This window comes from Anthonomus grandis, chromosome 11, assembly GCF_022605725.1.
Source record: "Anthonomus grandis grandis chromosome 11, icAntGran1.3, whole genome shotgun sequence".
In the NCBI taxonomy this organism is placed as follows: domain Eukaryota; kingdom Metazoa; phylum Arthropoda; class Insecta; order Coleoptera; family Curculionidae; genus Anthonomus; species Anthonomus grandis.
In genome coordinates this window covers 12732538-12752461 of record NC_065556.1, presented here as the reverse complement: position 1 = coordinate 12752461, position 19924 = coordinate 12732538, and the positions used below count along the sequence as shown (strand labels likewise).

The window sequence follows — 19924 nt, the reverse complement described above, 5'->3', positions numbered from 1 at the left end:
ATCAACCCAACCCAAGGTCCGATGATCATTTAAGACACGTCCTATTTCTACTTCCGCCTGTCGTTTTCTTTCTCAAGTTTTTTCAATCATGTGAAGTTTTTAAATTTCTTTATAGAAATTAGCTTAGTGGTACGAAATGTGAAAAATAATAGTGCATTTGTGAAGTTAAACATGCTGAAATATTTTAATAAAGTGAAGGTTTGAATTCGAAACAAATGAAGGAAGAAGTAAAAGTGTAACAAAATTATAGCAGAACCTTATAAGCAAATAATTCACGTGAATGTTAAAACATAAAAACTATTTATTACTTCAAATCTTATTAATCTTAACTTGGACGCCTTACGAGATTCTCTTGTTGTAGTCTATTCAACCATATTCTCTTTTTTCTTGATTTATTTCCAAGCTAACTTTTCACTTTACGATAATTCTTGGTTGTTTGAGAATATCTTTGAGATATTTGCAAATTGCTTGGTGAATATTTATAGAAGATTCAACGTTCATATATATATATATATTGTACTGTGGAAATCGTTTTAGCTTTGGTTTTTAAATGCTGCTTTTAAAACCCTATTCAATACAATTTGCGCATAGTTATATTTTTATGCTAAAAATGATCAACGTCCATTACATACAATACAATACAATACAATATATTACGGAAATTTTCACAAATACACAATCCAAAATATAGACACAACTTAAACGTTATAATATAATTCATAGTACTAACTATAGATATTTTAACAAACATTTATGTGATTCTTATTTTTCATATTATCTCAAATAAATAATAAATCCATTAGAATGAAACGAAAAATTTTCAAAATTTTTCATTTCCTACATTAACCCTTTCGGCCCCAATGGGACAAATAAATCCCAACATACATTTCATAACATCTGCTAGGCGCTATCTGTCCCGTTTTTAATGGAAATTGTCATTAACGGGTATTTTAAGGTTTTAACAATTTTTCAACAGGCAGCGACACGCTTTTGGAGTCATTCTGATTGTAAACGCCGAAAAGCGAGCATATTGTTGGTTTTTGACACTGCTTTTTTACAAATTTGATAGTTTTTGTGTGGTTTTTGAAACAATCTGTTTAGGTAAGTTCAGCATATAAAATAGCAAAGTATTTTAAGGGGTTTTTTGTTTTGGTTTTCGTATTTTGGGTGCAATATTTGGCTACGGGATATATGTGTCCCAGTGGGTTTTCTGATAGGGTGATTTATATCCCAATGTTATTTTACAGTATGTCAAGAAAGAAGTTGACTAGGGCAGAGCTTCAAGATCTTGCTGACAATTTAGAAGAGTTGTCATCCGGAGAAGAGGTGCAATACCCATATGAAGACTCTTCCTCAGAAGAAGACCCATTCCATAATAGTGAAGCGTCCGACGAGTTGTATCAGCCCTCGGACGAAGATAGTGGAGACACTGAAAGTGATGCAAACGAGAACCCAACTCAACGACGGCGTTATTTCTGCTGAAAATTCAGATCAAGAGGCTGAAACTCCTGTTACAACTGGTAATATAATTTGGTCATTACCTACAAATACCTATGTCCCAAGACTTAGTATTCCAAATGAAAGTCAATGTATCGTACATCCTTTAATTGCTGCAAATGCCTTCCCGCTGGACATATTCACTAAAATTTGTCCTCGAAGTTTATTTACTTTTATTGCTGAGTCTACAAACTAGCGAATCAAAATTTTCAAAGAAAATAAAAAAGCAGGCGACTTTCACTGATGCAGGGAAGATTATGATTACTATTGGCTGCACATTAGTTATGTGTTTCAATAAGGTGCCAAAACTTCGCCATTACTGGTCATCGCATCCATCTTTCGGAAACAAGGCCATCAAATCGGCCATATCCAAAAACAGGTGTTTGTTTTTACTATCCAAGCTTTATTTCAATAATCCAGTCAAGCCAGAAGGGGCCAGTAAGATTTACTATGTACAAGAGCTTCTATCTCGCTTCAAATATACGTTTCAGAAATATCGATCCGACAGTACAACTCAAAGTATTGACGAAAGCATGGTGAGCTTCAAAGGAAGATCTTCACTGAAACAATATATGCCACAAATTCTGTGATAAGAGGCATAAAATGATGGTCTAGATGTGATGCCAAAACAGGATATACATAGGATACAAATGTATATTGCGGCAAGGACGATGTTAAAAGGAGCGGAACTTTGGGCGAAACTGTTGTAAAAAAAATTATGTGAAACTATACAAAATCCAAACGTAGTTCTGGCCTTTGATCGATTTTTTACATCAGCCCGTTTGATGTATTCCCTCCAATACCCAGCTGTGTGAACATCCATTATTACAAGAAAAGACATGCCAAAAAAATTCATTGAAAAACGAAAAATGTCTAGGGGTGAATGCGAGTTTTTATCAAATCAAACAAACTCTATTGCGATCAAATGGCAAGATACAAAGCAGGTTATTCCTTTGAGTAACTGCCATACCTCTGATATGACCTGTGTGAAGAGAAAAGACAAGACTGGGCAGAGAGTTGACGTACCATGTCCCACTGCTATTGCATACTACAATGAAATCATGGGTGGTGTGGATCTGGCTGATCAGATGAGTGGTGTGTATGACTTTGGCAGAAAATCATGCAAATGGTGCAAAGAAGTATTTTATCGACTTTTGATGTTTGCTGTTGTTAACAGCTGGGTAATATATAATGACTTACGTCGTACCTAAAAAAAGATACCCTTACTGGAATTTATTTACCTTTTTTTATTTACCTTATTAGATGACCTAATCGAAGAAGGACAACAGAAAACTTCAGCCAAACTTCGAAGAAACAGGTGTGGAAGGCCATCAAAGAGATATAAAGTAATGAAAAATGTGGGTGATCACCTTCCAATAGAAACATCGAAACGGCGAAGATGTGCTCGTTGCGCTCTTCAGAAAAAAGAACGTAGAACCACTACTATTTATACAATGTGCGATGTAGGATTGTGCAAGCATTGTTTTGCGCTTTATCATTCGTCCTAAAATACTTACTTTTGCGGGTTGTCCTAACTCTTGTTGTCTCAAATCTTGGTAAAAGACAGTTTCATAATATACTTTTTTGAGAAATAAGTTGATGGAAAGGAGTTTTTTGTAAAAAAAACATGCGCACCAATTTGGTACACGCGGTCTGAGCAGAAGAAAAAATAAGTTAAGTTTACTACAGACCATGTCTACCATATTGGGCCACACCCAGAAATGTTTCTTTTGCATTTTATTTTAACGAAAATAAACTCACAATTCTCATTATAAACATAACATAATATTCTAATCATACAAAAAATATAATTACTAACCATTATTGCTTTTAATGGAAGCAGTATGGATTTCAAAAAAACATTTTACACACATATATGAAATATTTTCAGAGCATGCAGGGCAAAATGAATGTATTTTTTTCGCATTTTTCATAGCTGATTGGCGCCCTTTTCTTTCTGCAAACTGTTTATAATAAGTTGAACACCTTCCTCGAGTTTGCTTCTCCTCTAAAATATGTTGCACTTGTATGTTATTTTTGGATTCGTTGTCCAACAAAGCACAAACGATATTCTCGCGAAATTCTGTCACACTCATGTTCTTTCCAGTTACTTCCTTGAACACGACCAAGGCACAGACTAGAACAGTGTTTGTCAATAGTTCGACGACAATTTTTCTATACCATTTGACTCCGCGGCGTACTGGAGAACTATAAGCAGCTTTTTGATCTGAAATATCAACAAAGCCTTTTGCTATATTGTAATCCACTATTGTTGATGGTTTTAAAATATTACCTCTTCTTGTTGGAACCTCAACTATTTCTGGGATAGCTTGCGTTGTCAGAAATAAAACATCGCGCTTATCTTTCCATTTTCCAACTACGACTTTCGTGTTGCTTTTTTGCATCTTTATTTCACCTTTTTTCAATTTGGCACTTGTAACTGCCTTTGGATTAAGTTTTCGATTTTGACGCAGGGTGCCAACTAAATGTGTCTGGTTTTGATTTAGCTCATGTGCTAGACCAACACTTATATAAAAGTTATCGGTAAATAGGGTTCTACCCGTATTTAGAAGAGGTTCCATGACAACCCTTGTAGCTAATGGCTTATCAAAAGTTTGCCCTCCACCACCACCGCCATATATTTTAATCGCAAAAGTTTAGCCCCCATCAACACAAAGTTTGAATAGTTTGACACCGTTTTTGTGCCTCTTCCCTGGAATGTACTGCAGGAAGCTTAACCGTCCCCTAAATGGAATCATTGTTTCATCAATGCATAATTTTTCTTTTAGACTGCAAATGTTTTGAAATTTTTTATTTAACATTTTTACAAGTGGAGAAATCTTATATAATCTGTCACCTGGTGGGCAATTTTCATTATCAGAAATATGCAGACAATGTAGCAATGCCTCAAACCGATTTCTACTTATGTGGCTTAATTTTGGAACATCACTTTTATAAAGAATCTTTTTACTGAAATAATCTCTAATCGTAGGTTTTTGGTCAAGTCCCATCCAGATTATAAGACCAAAAAAATGCAAAAGTTCATTTTCATTTGTGTCATACTACTTAGCCAAAATGGAGTGTTCAGTGATTGACTCTTCACATATACCCTTTATTGTTTGTTGTGTAGCGTATTTGTTTGTTTCCGTAACCAGTAATTTTTGAACTTCCTCGTCAAAAAATAATAGGAAAAAATCAATAGGTTTATGGCCTTTAAGGCGATCTATTTCTTCTTGTCGCAATCCTGGTCTTGCACAAAACATAAATTCGTTTAATTTATCAGATATAGAAACATCACTCCATACGAAATTACTATTACGTGGAGCAAAAACAGGAGAATCAGATTCGTTTTCCGGTTCGTCGTCACTAGAATCTTGGCCAGGTAAATCCGGTCTATTACTAGACCCAGGTATAGGTTCCACTTTTCTTTTTTTACTTGGCAAAATAACCTCATCACTACATGTACTGGACTCACCATCTGCCTCAAATATGGGATCCGCATCTAAATCGTCAAAGGTGCTTTCGATCTCATTACATTCAAAATCACTATCTTCCAAGATTTGTTGAAGTTGTTCATCATTTAGATATTTATGAGACATATTTTTTTATATATAAACCCAAATAAATTATTATATACAACCACTTAATCACACGAACTCAGGCAGTAAATAGAAGAACAATATTTACATGCCGGCAAAATAAAACAAATGACACTATAACCAAATCAAAACAAAAAATTCCGTGGCTGATGATCCGTCGCCGTATTTTTTTAGAGCATTTTATTGCCACGTTTGCAATTTTAAACTCAAAAATGTAATAATAAACTGTTAGTGGTAATGGTACAAATTTCGCTGATAAAGTTAAAAATTCATAATTTTTTGAATTACTATAAAAAATTTTAAAAAACATTACAAAAATCTCAACCCAATGCTATTTTTTGTTTCTCAGGGACCAGACCAACCAAACAATACATATAAAAAGCACGTAGCTGCGTCCCTGTTAGACCCACACGACTTGGAACATTACAATCCACTGTGGCCAAATAGGGTCACACGGTCTGTGCAGAAACCAGGGTGTGCACCAATATGGTGTCACTAGAACAATAGAAGTAGTAACTAGGAGGAAATCAAAAATTTAAACAAAATTGCAAAACAAGTGAATCTACTTTTTTTAGGGGATTGTATTTTATGACAAATGGCAGCTACGTAAACTGATAATTAACAAATGGACTTTAAGTTACTTTATCAGTAACTTTTTAAAACTTATAATTTCGTGTAATAAACTGTGTTAGTTTAATATTTAAATTCTTTTGGTTATGACTTCCCTCAATTTTTGTTTTTATATTTTGCGGTAAATTCTTAGGAATTTTCGGAAGCAAAAATAATATATTTCTATGGAAGTGAGATTTGTTAAAAAAATATGAATGTATTTCATTATATCTTTTAGAACGGGAGCTATAATGATAATCAAGCTCAATAAAAATATGTTTTATTTATTTGTAGAGATAATATTAAACAAAATTTCCTACGGCTAGCTTAAGTTTATTTTAGTAATTTTTAAGTCTCAATCAAAAATCTTTCGTTATGATTAGTTTATTAATATCTTATAGCCTCAAATACTAAAAATAGTCTATAAACGAATCTATAATAAATATGCGGATAAGTGACAGTCTGTTTAGATTTTCTAATGGATTCCAAGCTCGAGAAGCGCTGTACTCGTTAAACGTTTTGACTGGCTTGAAAAAAAATCTATCACAGTATTTGCACAATCTTGTAAAATTTATCCTCAAGCAAGTTTAATTATGTAAAGTGTATATATACAGGAACGAATAAATATTTAGAAAATTTTATCGTTATAAAAAAGAAATGCTTACCTTCATATCCATCTTGATTCATATCTCCAAGATACGCAAGACTAAGACCAAATCGAGATTTGGAGTTAAATCCGTCGAGGAAGGTTGATCGGTTAAAGCTTCCCTATTACAGAAATTAAGAGATAGATAAAAAAAATCTATTTAAGCTAAAAATTTCAACCAGACAACAAATATTTGTGATCATATTTATAACCAACTACTAAAAAAATAAAAAACATGTCAAATTCAATTGAATTTTTCTTTTTAAATTTTAATGGTCTCGATATACTATAGGCTTTATTGTTTAGTAAAACACTTTTTCTTACATAATTTCCTCCCTGATAGAACACGTACACACGTCCAACATCATATTTGCCTTCCGTATTCGGTTCCGTATGCATAGGAGCTCCAACTATTAAATCCAACTTTTTATCACCATCCACATCTGCTGCTGCTAGAGAATACCCAAAATATGAACCAAGCTGACTGCTGGAAATGTTTTTGTAGTTTGTTAGCTCCCAAGTGAAAAGCAATACCTGAAATAATTAATAATGTGAAAAATGAAGCAAACCGTTGCTCTTTATAATTTTATTGTTATACCTTTCCATGTAAATCAGCTCCCCGAGGCATTCCGACAGCTACTCCTTCTACGCCAGTGCCCTGAAAATCTCCCACAATAGTTGCGTATCCCAAATAAGAGTCATCATCGATTTGTTTGCCTTCTGCTGTTTGAAATACTGCCGTTCTGTTTTCAAGGCTCTGTTGATGAACTGAACCTGCAAAATGACCACTTTTTCAGTTTTATTGCAAAAATTGCAGTGATGGTAAAGCCATGAGTTGAATTAGGATGTTGTGTGACAATTTGAGAAACATTTGCATATAACTAGTAAAAAGCATTTCTTTCATAAACTGTGCTTGATCTATCAGTAATAAAGTTATATGCAAAGTTTTATTTAGCATTAAAAAAACACCCAAAGCTAAAAGCATGTTTATGAGAATATATGGGTTTACACATTCACAGTAGTCTTAAAGTCTAAATATTTAACATCTATTTTCTAAATATAAACTAGGACACAATACTTTCTAACATGGAACACAATGATGAAAAGCAATAAAATTATTATTCAGAAAATGTATTAAGTAGTTATACAAACTTAAAGGGTGAATTTTAGATCAATTTTAAGTTAGAATGTTTATATAGATACTGGTCCAAGACGTTTTCAAGCTATAGTATATCCAAAAAAAATTATTTTATTGTTTTTATTCATTGATGTGACTATTTGATGAAATTAGAAATATTCGGAGATAATAAGCTTAAATTTAGATAGTGACTATCTACTGCTCTATATCATTTTTCACTGAAAATAATCAGCTCGCATCTAAGTTTGCATATAAAAAAATAAGTCCTGACAGATGAAAAAAAGGTGGGAAAACTTAAATAAGTATTTATATTAGGTGTAATGTACAATATTATAAAAATTAGACCAAAATAAAATTCCTAAAAACTGTGCTTCATCTTTGTCATCCAGCTGTAGCAGCACAAAAGAACACAGAGATTTTATGAAGTCTAAACGTAATAATGAAGTTTATACTACAATAAAATCAGTCATGACACTTAATTTGTACTACGAACCCAGGTATGGTAGGTATTTTCATTTTAACTTTGGCTCGTGCAAATGCATATTCTGCAAGGTGAATGTTTCACGCGAAATATTTCTTAAGAAGTAGTATTGTAAATACATCATTTTATTAAATAAGTGCAACATTTTGTGAACTGATTTCTTTGTAAGAGTTGAAGAAGCTTTATTAAACAGATTTAAATAGGACTCGCAAACTAGTATTTTATAATTACTTTGTTAAATTATTAACATTAATTACTCTGTAGATAGCAACTCCAAACCGTAGCTTGTCTTCCTTTTGAAGAAGTCCAATTGTTGAAGTCTAATAAATTTTTCCACTTAAATTTTTTTTAGTTCCAACGCCAATTTCTTTCTTGGGTGCCAAAATACCATGCACTATCATGTCATAGAAATTAATAGGAAAATTGACGTTAAGTTAAAGTAAAAATTACAATGCTTCACGGATTTCCCTAGCCTCCTACCGCTTGGGATTAGGATGTGAAAACACAATACGCCACATGACATGTTCAATTTGTGTCCAACTGTAGTAGAGGAGAAGTAGAAGAAATGCTATGGTTTTCTTTTTAACTTATATTTTAGGTTAGATATTACATATTAATAATTATATTGATTCGGCACCCCAAACCTGAGTTAGCCAGAGGTGCATATTTTTATTATATACAACCGTGCAGTTATTACCTTATACTGCTAATATTTAAGGTTTTTCCCCTTAATTAGGGTAAATTTATGAATTTGGTTGCATCATAAATTATTATTTCTTGGGCAATGTGCTCTTCACGCCTGTCGAATTTTACGATAACCATATTTAGGCTAAGGAAAATTCCAGTGCGTTCATAGAAAATCAGATTAAGGTGAAATTTCTTTTTAATGTTTCGATTGAAACTATTGGTGTTTAAGTTTGCGCTAGAAGCTTGTTGACAATTTTAAAAAAGTTGATTTAAAAATATGATGTGGAGAATGCATGGTGAATTACCGGCAAACTTTAATTTAATTCCTTCTTAATTTACGGATCAGAATTACCCTAACCTTTCGATAGGAAGAGCAAGATCAAAGACTGCCTTTCCAGATTATCAAATTTGATATCTTCAAATTATTTCCTCTAGGGATTGTAGAAATTAACGATGATTATTATGTTGCAATTTTTCACAAAACCTTATAAGTATAGACCAAGCAGATATTTGGAGAAGATCTTCTTAAATAATTGGAAACATTTGATTTGTAGATCGAAAATAGGATAAAGTGGATCACTGTCATCTTTTAATTTAATTGCGCATCAGCTTAGAGGTAATAATTCTAAGCTTCAACAGGACTTTGTAGATCGTTGAATTACTGAGCTAAAAATTGGACATACAATTTGTTTGGCAGATTTTCAGACTTTTTTACACTAGTATTTTTAATACCTGCAATTATGCGCAGAATATATAATCTATAGATAGTCATTTAATTATGTAAAAAGTTGATATGAATACAAGATCTTAGAAGCCATGTGCTCGTCCCGTTTAATAAATTTTCCAATAACCATATATGGGTTGATGAAAATCCAATGCGATCATACATAAAATTCTTTAAAACTTAAATCTCTTTTAAATATTCGATTTAACTTATTGATAATCATCTTATTTGTAATATTATCACAGTGATAATTTAATTTAATTGCACGTTATTAACAAGAAATACTCTAACCATTGGATAGGAAGAGCAGGATCGACACCTAGCTTTCGATTATCAGATTTGAGTAAAAAATTAACAAAACAAGATATTTGAACCGTATGCCATAAAGACGACTATTAATATATCGGATGCACACATATATTTAAAAGAGATCATTAATCAAATTTTTGTAATTTAGTCATCAATTCTTGTAAAATGGCCTAAATTTATAGTTATCACATTCACACAATCAATGATTGAGATTTATTTTTTAGTAGGCTTTCAATAATCATAGTTAGGACAGAACTTATAACTTCAATACAGGGTTAATGTTAATTCCATTTTTTGCCAAGCTACAATAAGTGAAAAGAATTTTTGTATGTAACATTATATTTTATGAAGAACCAATATACAGCGTATACTCCTATGAACTACGGCAAACCGTTTCTCAAAAAGGAGGTATTAGAATTTTTATTTACTTATTAATTTTTTAAAATTTTAGAACGTCGATTAAAGGCGGAAAATAATCTTAAATGTAATCTTAAATAAAAAATCATATACATTACATTTTTTATATTCTACCTAGTTCTTAACACATTTTATGGATAATATCTTCTGACGAAGTTTAACCGTTTTTTAGTTATTTTAGATTTCATGTAATATTAATAATTTAGTAATTATTTGAAACAAGGCTATCAAAAATTTGCCGCTAAAAATCATTGACAAAACGTTAAAAAGTATTTTTTTTAAATAAAAATCTCTTTTTTCAAACTACCCATGATCGCTAAAAGTGGCTCAAATATTTTAAAAATATTTTAATATGTTTTTTCAAGAGACGATTTAAAATTATTAAATCTTTTTGATTGTATATCTTATAAATACTTTCCATTTAAATTTTCTTCATAAAAATACACCTTCATTATACTGTCAAAAAACAAAAAATAAAGCGCATCTGTGCCTTTTTTTTAATAAATTGATAACACTTGATTCTTGTGGACTCAGATATTAAGCCAAAGATAGTGTATAGGTGTGAAATATATATAAATAATTTATGTTATAACTAGAACGGGATGAGTTGTGATTTTCGAGACAACAGTTTATACAGTTATTTGCTATACAGATGGCATAAGATATGCCGAAAAATATTCCAAAATTGCCACTTCGGTATTTTCGTTATAATTAATTGGTTTTCTTTAACTTTTGAAATTGCTTGAGAATTTAATTGTCAATACTTCTAAAACAGTTAATTTTTGGAATAGATTGCTTAATCCTTCCAAACTCATCCTTATTTTTTATTTTAGAAATACGGGAGGATAATAAAAACGAGGGTTTCTCAAAAAAAATTTTTCGATTTTTGTCAGGCTCAGTTTTCACCTCCTTATACTACTTATTAATTATCAAAATATTAATACAGTTCTATAAAGATATTTTATTTCTTTCATAAGCTTAATTCCATTTTATAATAAAAGCTTTTTTTTTTAAGTTATTTAATTTGTTGGGTATTGCGTCACTTTTATATTAAAAATCAATTTAGAAAATATTATCTCACACGCTCAAACATTGAAAAGAATAAGAAAATAGACCTATTCGCGTATTTAGAAGAGCTCGTTTCTTCTTTTCCATATCCTACTTAATTTTATTTTATTTTGAATATTGACATGAAGAAGAATGAAAAAAACCTATTTACTTAATAAAAATACCTAATTTAAATCAACGTTTCGGTAGTTATATATACTACCGTTATTAAGGTAAATAAATTAAAATAAAAGTTATAGAAAAATATGTTCATCATTTTTAATCTCTTGTTTGACTTTGATAAACAACTAAAAAATCTAATTGATAAACAAATAATTCACAAGTTACTTTTTCTTTAAAATATAGGGGTGTGATCCTGATGTAGTTTAATGATAAAAAATATAATAATAAAATATATTTCAAATAATAAATTAATTTTAAAAATGCCCTGTTTTATGTAAGATTTATGTTCATTGATTCTTTTTGGTAATGGTCAACAGGTTTCACCTATGTAAAATTTACCACAAGTACAAGCCATTTAATATACTACATTTTTATTAAATTCATTTTCATTGAACGGTTTAGTTTTTGTCAATAGATAATGTGTTTTGTGATTTTAAAATAGTTCTTATGTTAAATTTTTTAGCAATTCTTTTGATCTTATCAGAAAAACCTGAAATAAATGGTAAAGTAAGATTTTTGGTAAAAAGTGGTTAATTTTATACGCGGATTATCAAATTCTTTAAAGCAATTTTCCTAAGATTCTTTTGGAGACATGAAAATTGAAAGACATTTCTAATAAAATCTTTTCCAGTTGTTAAATATTGATTACTGGAAATAATGTTTGCACGATCCGATAAACTTTTTACCACTCAATAATTTTTTTTCAATTTTTTTTAATTCAATGTTGATCAATATAATAATCAGGATGATTAAAGTTATTTTTGGATTTATTTTTTAATAAATTTAAAACTAATATTTTTCCAAAGATCTTATCCGTATCGGTAAAACTGACAACATCAAACGAAAGGGTGTCAATCCGGTCTAGTTGCACCTAATTGGTTGCTCTGGAGGTATATGACTGGTGACTGGATATAGATCTCGTGTGCCCCCGTATAGTATTTAGTTGTGTTTAAAAGTATTGACTCTTATAAATTAAGGTTATCTAAATTAAAATAAGGTTTAATTTCAGGGTCATTCTGTTAGTGGTGCTCTAGACGTTGCTAACACATTTGCTGCATATTTTGAATCAGTTTTCCGGCAGTCTGAGGAGCCTAAATTTGAAGAATGTTCCGGCAGTTTTATGTTTTCCTTTATATCTGACGACGACATTAAAGCAAGTATCAAAAAATTAAAGCCAAAAAAGGCCACTGGTAACAATCATATACCTTCCTATATTTATAAGGGATGTTCTGATATTTTGTGTGCTCCACTAAAAACAATTTTTAATCCGTGTCTAATGACGAATACATTTCCTGAAATGCTGAAGTACTCAACAGTAACTCCAATATTTAAATCGGGAGATGCATGTTTGGTTAACAATTATCGACCAATTAGTGTTCTCAATTCTCTTGCAAAAATTTTTGAAAACATTCTATACGAAGATATCTTGAACACCTTTATAAATAAATTTGCTCTACAGCAGCACAGTTTCTTGCCGGGAGTCTCGACTGTCACCAGTCTTGACCTTCTGACAGAGGCAACAGCTAAGGCTATTGACAATAAGGAGCAGTTAGATGTGATCATGACGGACTGTGAAAAGGCTTTTCATAAGGTTGATCACGGTCTGCTGATCACTAAACTGGGTAAATTCGGTTTTTCTCTGTCCGCATGTAAATTTATACCTTCATTTATACAGAATATGATTTGCCATATTCTGTAGAATGTTCTGAGTGTGTCATGTTTGCAGATGACTTTAAGTTATTTAAACATATATCATCTATTAAAGATTGTGATGAGTCGCAGAGTGATTTAGACTCAGTGTCTGACTGATTTAAGGTCAAAAGAATGTCATTAAATGTCGGTAAATGTCATATTTTAACTTTTACATAAAAAGTGGAATGTACCAAGTTTAATCACATGATTGATAATTTGTCACTAAGCAGGAAAAGTAAATATAGGGACCTTGGTGTGTACATGCAGTCAAACTTTAAATTTAACCAGCACTATGAAGCTATTGTCAAAGAAGCATATAAAGTTCTTGGATTTATAATTAGAAACACTAAAAACTTTAAACAAATAAAATCAATCATAATATTATACAATATATTGGTTAGACCCCATTTAGAATATGTTATTTGGTCACCACAGTCATTGGTGCATATTGATATGATTGAAAAAGTGCAAAAGAGGTTTTTAAGGTATCTATACTTAAGAACTCATAATACCTGTCCCTATATGATTTCTTATGAAAGTATGCTGACTGAATTTAGTATGGTTAGATTAAGTACTAGACGAAGTTTAAATAATGTACTATTTATATATAACATTGTCAACAATTTAAAGTATAAGAAATGTTCCTTAATTAACTACATAACTTTTGCGGTTCCTACAGTAAACTTAAGAATAAGAAATAAAAAGCTGTTCCAATGTTTAACTCCAAGTAGTTCACCTATAAATTGAATGATGTACCAAAGTAATGAATTATACAAAAATGTGATATAGATTTCTTTAATAGTTCTGTAGGACAAATTAGATCTGTGATTTTAGGTAGTTCAAAGTATAAGTAGTACAAATATTTGTTTTAGAACCTGCTATATGTATTTGTATGTTTTTTATGTTTTTTATATTTTTTTTTATATTGTTAATTTGTTTAGTTGGTATATTTTAGTTGTGGTCTTTCTTTTTCTCGCCTTTACTGGCTTAGTAAGCACTCTTAATATGTAATTACATTTCCAATGTGTTTGTGAGAGTGTAATAAATAAATAAATAATATTATTGAAGTATTTAGTGGCAAGGGACTATGTTTCGTATTCCTTTAACTTTGTTATTTTTATTTGTAACTATGTTAAGTATTCTATGATCATGATTTTAGGAATTAAATCAGCCATGTTTTATTGCTTTGACCGTACCCTACATTCATGGGTACAAATATAAAACAAAAGGTATTTCATTCAAAATAATAAAAACGTTGGGTTTTTTTTTAAATAGAAGTGGCATAACAACATCACATTACGTTCTTCAGTCAATACAAACCATCAATCCATCACCCATCAATGGATCCACGCACCCATATTTTAATTTTATGAAGTTGCCCGTGCTGTTAATCAAAAGCATAAACAAGAAATAAATAACATCCTCCTTAGTCGTCTTCTATTGTAATAAATAAAGTCATGCTCATACGTATAAATATTTTTATCTAGAAATTAGTCGAATATTCACCCTGTAAAGTATGTACAAGTACTTAATAAGCATAACTTATGACAAAACTGGGTGACACTAAATTAAACAAGAAAGAAATCTGGTTTCTGCAATTAACATATTTTATTTTTGTTCTAAAATCGGAACACTATAATAATATGTGCATACCTATTTTTAAACGTTTGTTATGGTAAATTCACCAGTGTGTGTATATGAGTTTCTGAAAATTATTTTTAAAATTGTTTGGCACACATTTTCCGAAGTATGGTGATGTGCCGTCCGGCCCGCGACCCAGATCTAGTTCCGTTTTAGAAAGGTTGTTTGTTATTGAACTTTGGGCATAAATAACTTAATAAATTGAGTGACGAAGCATTGTATTTCTAAAAGAATTTCCTCTTCCGTTCTTAGACATGCAGTTATTTTTATATTCACCTAAATATATTTTCAGATTCAAAAGACATTAGTGATAAACACCAATAAAACCATCTAATACAAACTACCGAGCTATTCTGAGTAGCTCTAAAAATACCACTTGAATTCGAATTTATTTATGATGATCTATGTGTGATTTCGTGACTTCATTTCGGCCTCTTAAAAATAATTAGGTTATTAACCCACATCAATGATTTATTAAAAGTTTTAAGTTGATTATTCAATAGTTAGTTGTTGCAATATGTTGCCAAATATAAAACATAGACTGGTCTGTTCACTTAATGTTAATAAACTTATTAAGGTTTAGTTACAAGTTTCGACTCCAATACATTAAATATAATTAATAGAATGTTAGTGCAGATTGTTTTAGATATTTAAATTTTTTCCAGAGAAATGTTTTAAATAGTGCTGAAGTTGGTTTGCTCTTTATTAATTGAGAGGCACACGAGAACAATGCTAAGAGGCCATTTTCTATTCAATTGACATTTATACAAAAAAGTTTTCTTTTTAAATAAATGTCAATTGAGTAGAAACATATCATAGAAAACAAAATTGTATTTTTGTTTGTTAGTTAGTATTTAAAATTAAAAAACGATTCCCTAATTATTAGACTTATAGCGAACAAAATTTTTAAAAATAACTTATGACATGCACTTATTTATTTTGATCTTATAGGTGAGAAGGATTCTGATTTGATGTTTAAATTATCGCTTTTCATAATAATATGCTGATTGGGATGCTTTATTCTTAATTAAAAAAACCAACAATATAGTAACTCTATTTTATGATATAACCTATATTTTGATAGATCAAGTTATTCCGTTAAAGAAATTTTAAACAACTTTCCCCTCTCGAGGTGAGCACAACTATAAAAATTGTAAAATTAGTGGTCAACAAAAAAATGATAATCTGCATCTTGCATCTTTAAGAAACAAAAGTTGTATGACAAGAGCAACTTATTATCTAAGTATTCCAAAATAAGACTCTATGTGTTATTTTACCTGAATAAAAGACCAACATTTCTAGCAATTCGAGATATTGTTAGTCTTACATAAAAAGCAAGAAGGTAGTTTTGTTCTTCATTGTCCGTAAGTCTACCCAAAACAACTTAACTTTAGTTAATTTTGACAGTTTAGTTTATTTTTAAAAAATTTCACTCTCTTATGTATATTATGCTATCATGACTTCCACAGATCAATTTTCTGCAGGCTCAGATTTCTGCCTATTTCCTTTAAAAAAAATTCGTCGGTACTCACTAAATCAATTTTGTCGACTAGGCCTAAACAGGTAATTTTTTAGAGAATAGAAGTTTTTTTATCCTCAATTTTACCTTATTTACAGATTTAAATAAGTAATAAATCCAATGTTTCCGACTATTGTGCGGAATGCAATAAGTCGTAGTTATCATTTATGGTGCTTGGTTGTCTTGTTAGTAAAAATGTTCAAGGAGTCTTAAAAATCTCTTCTGTTAATTCTGCAGAGCAGCTTAGATTTTTAAAAGGAAAAGTAGGGATTCCAGAATATTTCCACATATGCATATTTATACAATATATTTTATTATCAATATTACCTTCCAATACAATATGACATTAACAAGATTCTTTCTTAATCCGTCGATCTACGGTTATGACAATCTATTTGAAAATAAAACGATTTTAAGCTGAAGTAACTATTTTTGATCATCATGCGTTCTTTTAAAAAGTATCACTATATTCACAAATGTGAAAGAATGCTTGATGTTGTTTAGAAGGAGTGGAGAGTTACTTTTTCTTTAGTATGTCTAAAACTTTTAATCCTAATATAATTAAAATTGAATGATTAAAAACCATATCTACTTTACTGCCCATTACTCAAACTACCCAACCTTGTCATACGCACTATACACGCCTTCTAATTCTATTCCCGTCCATTTTCTGATTCTAAGCAAACCTATATGTAACCTAAATCGAAATTTGTAAAAAAAACTTAAAATCACCCTACTACTTCGCTAAGCTACTCTCAGATTTTAAAACAGCTTCTGAAAAATACATTCAATTTCTTATGAGTTGTTATTCTACGGTTATACCATTCCATAAAAAAAACCAATACTGTCTTGACTCGAGTTGTGATCTTGGATGGTCCTAGATACTTTTTGAAAAAATCACCGTATTCTGTACTATTTGGAAAGCTTAAAAAATATCAATTTAATGAGTTCGAGACAGTATATCTGCATCACGTAAAATTTGATTAAGGATAATATCACTTTTTTTAAAAACACTTACAACCATTTTAGGATTTTAAAAATATCTACAAGTTTTTCCCAGCGATTTTTCTCCGTTAAGTCTGCTTAGGTACTATGGAAAAAGAGTTCTGGGATGTGTAAATATTTTCTTAGATAAAGTATACCTAAAAATAGTCAATGCCATTTTTTCAGTATCTTGCAAAAAGGAAATTAATGGTTACCTTCAATTTGGCTTAGCCTTCAAAGCCATTTTAAGGTGAAATGTTTTTTTTTGTAAATGAGAACTACTACTTCTAACACCAGCAATTGATCCTTGATCATATGATTCTGATCTATTGGCGTCATAGCATACCATTTCGTACACTTAATAATTTTGACAGCACTAGTTCAGATAAATAGATGACCAAGCATTGATCTTTATGACTTTAGCAATGGTTTTGCTTTGTATGCCTCGAGTGTGAAATGTATTAAGGGTTAATGATAAGGCTGTAACCATGGAAGAATAATCATAAGGTTAGAGTCATAAAAAGTGTTTTAACAGTATAGGGCCGCTGCATCAGATAATATTGGCAAATGCTGCGAATTGTAATCAAACATTTGGCAGCATAGGTTATCTAAAATCTTCAAAATCGATATCAAAATCTAGTGCGTTATTATCATATCGATGGCTTATTTGCAATGGGTCGTATCCCATTTTTTTTTTTAAATTTCGGATTTTTGCGTTAACAAATAAACAACGCTCTTTGGCATTATCCTTGTAATACCGCGTAAGCCTAAAACCAATCACAAGCATTACGAGTATTACGTCAGAACAATACCGCGTATCTCATTGATTCCATATATATCGAATCCACTGTTTTGTTTTACCGATAAACACGTGTGGTCACGTTTTATTGAATTTAAGTGTAAATCAAATAAAATTATAAAAATGTATGATACGTCTTGTTACCATTAAATTAGAAAATACTATTTTGTGTGATACTTCTTATTTACTCTTAATGCATTTTAGTAAGAAATAAAAAAATTGCGCAGCTTCTAATAAATTTGTTGTCAACTGACTTTAAGGTATAAATCGTTTAGGTATTCAAGATTTTTATTTTAAAAAGATGTCGGCACCAAGTAGGAAAATTGCAGACTTGGGGTTGGAATTAAGTAAAAAATTGGATTTACAAGTTTTTCTCGAAGAACCTTCTAACTCAACTCATTTAATAGAAGAAGAAAATGATAATACTAATAAAAATATAAAAAAATAGTTGATGCTGGAACAATTCCAGCATCAACATTGAAAATTTGAAAATTGACATTTGGAAATGACGATAAATTAAAATATCTTTTATATGGATGCTGCAGGTATAAATTTTTCTCAAGACCATGTAGATTTTGATGACAATAATTTACCAATTATTCCGGAAGAGGACACCATTATTAGTATAGATGAACTTAGCCTAAGACTAGACCAGATAAGTTGCTGGGGATTGAAAGTCTCCATACAACGTTAAAACCCTCATCGCCAGTTAAATCTATAAGCTTTTTCACTAATAAAACTTAGCTATTGGAATCCAGTGCAGACAACCCTGACTCAAGAAGATGAAACATTATGGAATTGAATTCTATTGTTGATACTGGAAAATCAGACCTACACTCTTCCACTAATGGGAGGGAGTTATTAGAACTCTGCAGAGGATCTTGACTATATTGCAAGTTCCGAAAAAGATAATACCGCACTGAGAAAAACAGGTTAGCTAAACATGTTAGTTGACATTTTTTAGTTGCTATTACTATAAAATTTGTTGCTTCAATGTTTGTGTCTCTATTGTTCCAGCTATTTTAAATTAGTTGGACCTTGCAAGCTACTACAACTAACTTTATCAGCTCCAAAAACGACTATTTTTTGTAATAACATATCTTACTACTAATTTATTTGTGGAAACGATTCTTCATTATTTTCCAACAACGTTCAATAAAAAACAACCAAAACATTACTACAAATATAATAGTTGTGACAACCTGGTTCAAACAACTAATGTTTGTTAGTTCATCCTTCGGAAGCTTTCGGACCCAAGATTTTAGGAAATAATATTTATTGCACGTAGTGCCTTGGCCCCGAAGTTTACCGAATCCTCAGTTTGTTGGATCACTTTCAGTCTCATCATGGTCATTACATCATTAGTCTCTAATGCTATTTGGTGTGGTCATTTGTCACCCTATATGATCTCATATTCTGCGCAAAGTTTACGTTTCCCCTTCGTTTATAGTGAATATAAGAAATCACCTTTACTGAAATAGACAATAATAGTTACAAAGTCCAGCTAATAAGTTGGTTCCTAGAAACTTATTTGAGATGCGTTTGAAAGTAAGTACCGTAATGTGGGGCTACTTGCCCACCCCGGGGTAACTTGCACACCACGTGTATTTTTGTTTACTTTTTTTTAGGTTATGTTATTTTGTGTTTTATCGCCGGCTTTCTGTTGTTACAGGTAAATAAAGTATAACGTATATATTAGAAATTAGCGGAATTACTCAGAGAACGCCTTGCGCCAAGCGGTAGATGTAGTAAATGCGGGTATGTCAAGGAAATTAGCAGCCGAAAATTTCAAAGTAGAACGGTGCACACTCGAAATCAGTTGGTCGTCCAAAGGTTTTAAGTGATCAAAAAGAGGCTCTCATTTCAAAGACATTAGGTATCGTAGCAAATTGGGGATTTCCTCTCAAAAAGTTGATATTCGTGACGTAATAAAAAAATTCTTGGACAAACAA

At 31.0% G+C, this 19924-nt stretch overlaps 1 protein-coding gene across 3 annotated transcripts in view; it reads right to left on the bottom strand.

Annotated features, from left to right (window-relative positions):
• Nucleotides 1-19924, bottom strand: part of LOC126741883 (integrin alpha-PS2) — a 264327-nt gene that overhangs the window by 21297 nt on the left and 223106 nt on the right. For all 3 annotated transcript variants that reach the window (XM_050448343.1, XM_050448342.1, XM_050448344.1), the window contains 3 exons: nt 6950-7125; nt 6676-6885; nt 6371-6473 (listed from right to left, as the gene is read on the bottom strand). In XM_050448343.1, coding sequence (XP_050304300.1) covers nt 6371-6473; nt 6676-6885; nt 6950-7125 — 489 coding nt within the window. The remainder of the gene's footprint in view (nt 1-6370; nt 6474-6675; nt 6886-6949; nt 7126-19924) is intronic.